A 4,163-nucleotide genomic window follows, 5' to 3' on the forward strand; every position below is an offset into this window, starting at 1 on the left:
TGGGTGTAAGCACCAAACCCGAACTAAGCAATGAAAACCCAAACACACAAGAAAGCTCTAGAAAAAGTGGTCTTGAAATTCAAACTCAAATCCTATGAAAGATCATTACTCATTCAGCAATCTGTCATCATTAATGTGATATGAATGGCCAATACATTTGGCATCCTTTCTTATCAGTTCACACAATTGTATCGAGAAATTTTCCCTTCTCATCCACCACCATATGTCCACATAATCCACACCAATGTTCGCCAGGTGGTCCGCTGGCATGTTACCTTCCCGATAAACATGGGAAATTTTGAATTTGTCCACTTTTGTAATCATGATATGGTACTCTTGAATTAAGTGCTTGGTAGTCCAGCTGGGCTCAATATGTTTACTCACACATTTAATGATATTAAGTGAATCTCTCTCTAGCCACACTTTTTTGAACCCTTCTCTGATAGCCTTATTTAACCCAATGTGAGCATGTTTTGCCTCAGTGAAGTGGTTTCTTTGGGTGCCCAGTGCGAGTGCCACCGCTGAAATAAGCCTACCATTATGGTGCTATTGAGATAATTGTTACCTACATAATTAATTTTTTTTCTAATTTTAGTATTGTTATTATAATATTTCTATTTGACTTTTATGTTAGGTCTAGCTGGCATTATTTCACTTGTAGAATTGAATTCTTGTGTGAAATTAAAATTTTATTAGTTTTATAAATATAATTGTTACAACCATCTCACCTATCGTTTGATTTATAAAATTAGTAAGGAATATGTTGTGTTTATAAATACTTTTAGAGAATTTTTAAAGTTGTATCTATACTAGAAATGTTATTATAATTTTCTCACTTGAATGTTTTGATATATGAATTTAGTAAGAAATATGTAGTGTTTATAAACACCATTATTGAATTTGTTGATTTGTGAGGATCACATTCTCTTTAATATCAACTGATTTAATGAATTTGGAATAGTAATTATATATAGAAATTAATTATAAAATGGACCTAAAATGATGTATGCTAATATAATGTTTTGCTAATGTTATTAGTTTTGCTTTATTCCTTTTAAAAATAGATTTCTACTTGTGCTCAATAGATTCCTAGGATGTCCTTAATTTCTATCATGATTTCAAATGAATGATTAAATATCATTCTATACAACATAGTGCACATATGCATTATGCTAGCTCAAAATAGCTAGTGAATTAAAGGGTAGAGTATAAATTTTAATATAAAAAAAATTCAATGTTCTAATAAACAATTAGAAAAAGGTGTAAGGTCATGTGTACACACATTAATTTGATTGAGTATTATATAAGGACAATCTAGCCACTATGATCATTCTTGAAGGATAAGTGATTATGGGATCAATATATAATGATTATGAGCTATACTCGTGCAAGAATATGGCGCTTAGAAATTGATTATCACACTTACAACAACAACAGCAACAACATTAACCCAAAGTACAAAACAATAGAAATTATAAAACCTATATCATATGAGAACAACATCACTCACTTTTCTTTTTTCCTAAAGGTATGTTGTTGGTAGCTTTTTAGGTTTAGTGTTTCCGGTCCCTTCAAAATCTGTTCGATCCTCAATCAAAAACTATCACCCTTTTCTTAAGAGAATAAACATCTCACTATGATTTATAGTTCATAAGTATGAAAGCAGAAAAACCATCAACATTTTTTTAATATAATATACAAAATAAGAAACATCCACCAAACATCAAAAACCATCCAAAACTCAAACATCAATATTTTTTTTTATAACATAACATATTATAAATTTTTTTTTTTTAAATGCATCTACTCGCTCAACCTCACTTTCTTTTGACAACAAAATTAAGAAACTTCACTTTCTTTGACTGCAAAATTAAGAACCCACCTTTAGGTTCCACACTCAAAAAATGTGCTTGTTGGAATTAGCTTGGACGACAGAAAAAAAACATTGTAAAGTGGCGACAATCCAGGTCATGTACGGCGCCATTAGTAATTACTTGTTCTAGAGCCAATAGTTGCGTGTGTTAGGACGGCACAACTAACAAAACAGTGAACGAGCGTGCAATCCCATGCCTACTACGCAAGCCACCTAACAAGAAGAGATAAGGATACCTTATCGCCTTTTATATTTAATTCATTCAATTCTTTATATACATGTCTCTCTGTATCTGTGGTAGATAGCACGGGCATTTCCCTTCAAAAGTTAACTCCTTTGACGGTCGGGTAAGGCTTGCTTTGATTGGAGATATTTTTACAAAGAAGTGAAATCCATGGGACGTATTCCTTGCAGTAGACAAGTCAAACTTAACAGAGGTCCATGGACGCCTGAAGAAGATCTCTGTTTAACAAACTATGTTCAGGCTCATGGTGAAGGCCGCTGGAGATCTCTTTCCAAGAAAGCAGGTTTTTTTTTCTTTTCTTTTTCAACAGCAATTATTTACTATGTCTGTTGAATTAGGGTTAAGGCTATGTTTTGCCTCTTGCAGATGCGTTTCAGCTTTTAGGGTTAGGGATTTCTTTGGTGTTTGGGTTTTTCTCATATATCCTTTTCAGGTCTTCTTCGATCTGGAAAGAGTTGTAGATTGCGATGGATGAATTATCTTCGACCTGACGTCAAACGAGGACATATTTTACCTGATGAAGAAGATTTAATTCTCAGGCTCCATAGACTCCTGGGGAACAGGTCAACCTTATTCCATTCCAAACATTCCTCCTTGTTTTTGAGTTATTCTTTTTCCAAATGTTTCCTATAAAATCAGATTGCGAACAAAAGGATATGAAATGGTTTTGTATCTCAAATGATTTCAGATGGTCTTTGATCGCTGGACGTTTACCAGGAAGGACTGATAATGATATAAAAAACTACTGGAACAGTCACCTGAGCAAAAAACTTATCAGCCAGGGCATAGATCCTCGCACACACAGGCCCCTCTCTGAATCTGAGGACATCTGGTGGATACCTCAAGACAACAATATGCAGCAAAACATTCTCCAATACACTACAACACCAGAAAGTGCCGATCCAGAAATACATGACAAAGATTCAGATTGCATAATAGTAGGTCATAAAGAAGATCAGATTTGCTCTTCAATGGCTGCACCGGAAATCTCTTGTTCTCAGAGCCCTCCCACCATTTTGCCTTCCACCAGCGAAGAGATTCCCTATATTGAAATGAGCAAGTCTGATCGTTTCGAGATTCTGAAACGAATAGCAGACGGCAGCTGGTTTCCTTATTCTCTTCCTCCTACTCCAACAGCGACAGCTTATGCAAATGCTAGTTCATACACGTACCCTTCGTTTCTGGAGTCATTTATCAATGAAGAATTTGAGTTGCCAGAGCCTACTGTTGGATACAATTCTGTTTCACAACAGTGCCCATATCAGTCTGAATTTCCAAGCCCTAGCAGTGGATTGTGGTCTGCACTCAACTCTCCGAGTACGCGTTACGGTCCTTCTCACTAACGTAAGGATATCACTGCATTGCATTCTACATGTTTAATTTATTTTGTTCTTACTGTTCATACTGTTACAATAAGAGCTTAAAAATTGTCCAAGGGCTTGTGTGTAGCTGTAATTTGGGTACCTATTGTATTTAAGTCTTTCAGAGTCTGGAAAAAGTCTCTGATTTTTGCCTTGCCAACATAAAAACCTTAAAGTTTGCAGGAAATCCCATTGTCAGTCTTCAAGTTTCGAAAGGTTTTATGGATTTTTCTTGCTTTGAGGTTCAGTGAATGATTTATTTGCTTTTCTGTTATAAAAGCATGTTTGATTCGTAGTGCGTGGAGCACTTGAATTCGTTATTAGATATGAAATTTTACATGCGTACTTTAGATAAACTAGCTGCATATTGCATTTGCATATTTGTGTTACATGATTGCAATATCATTGGCCATTTTAAGGGTATTTTCCGTGTATGATTAGGTGTTCTTGAGGTGGATACTTTAGGGAATTGATCAAAATGTGTGAACAGAACAAAGACCAGTTAAAAAAAACTCTTAAAATGAATTACTGCATCATCCAATCTGCAAATAAAATGATACAAAAGTACTATGAGAAAAATCATCTAGATTTTCACACTCTTACCGAAACAAAATGTGTTTAAGGAAAGAGTCATTTTATGTCATACTGGGTAAATAAGATAATAATTTTTTTTTTCTATGGTTAT

The 4,163-nt window shown here is 34.5% G+C and overlaps 1 protein-coding gene across 1 annotated transcript; it reads left to right on the forward strand.

Annotated features, from left to right (window-relative positions):
* Window positions 1–2,173: 2,173 nt before the first annotated feature.
* On the forward strand, window positions 2,174–3,834 carry LOC131065594 (myb-related protein 330). Its single transcript, XM_058000153.2, has 3 exons — window positions 2,174–2,400; window positions 2,551–2,680; window positions 2,806–3,834. The coding sequence occupies exons 1-3, from the start codon at window positions 2,268–2,270 to the stop codon at window positions 3,458–3,460; spliced, it is 918 nt and encodes a 305-aa protein (XP_057856136.1). The 5' UTR covers window positions 2,174–2,267; the 3' UTR covers window positions 3,461–3,834.
* Window positions 3,835–4,163: the final 329 nt, after the last annotated feature.

This window comes from Cryptomeria japonica, chromosome 7 (assembly GCF_030272615.1).
Source record: "Cryptomeria japonica chromosome 7, Sugi_1.0, whole genome shotgun sequence".
NCBI lineage: Eukaryota > Viridiplantae > Streptophyta > Pinopsida > Cupressales > Cupressaceae > Cryptomeria > Cryptomeria japonica.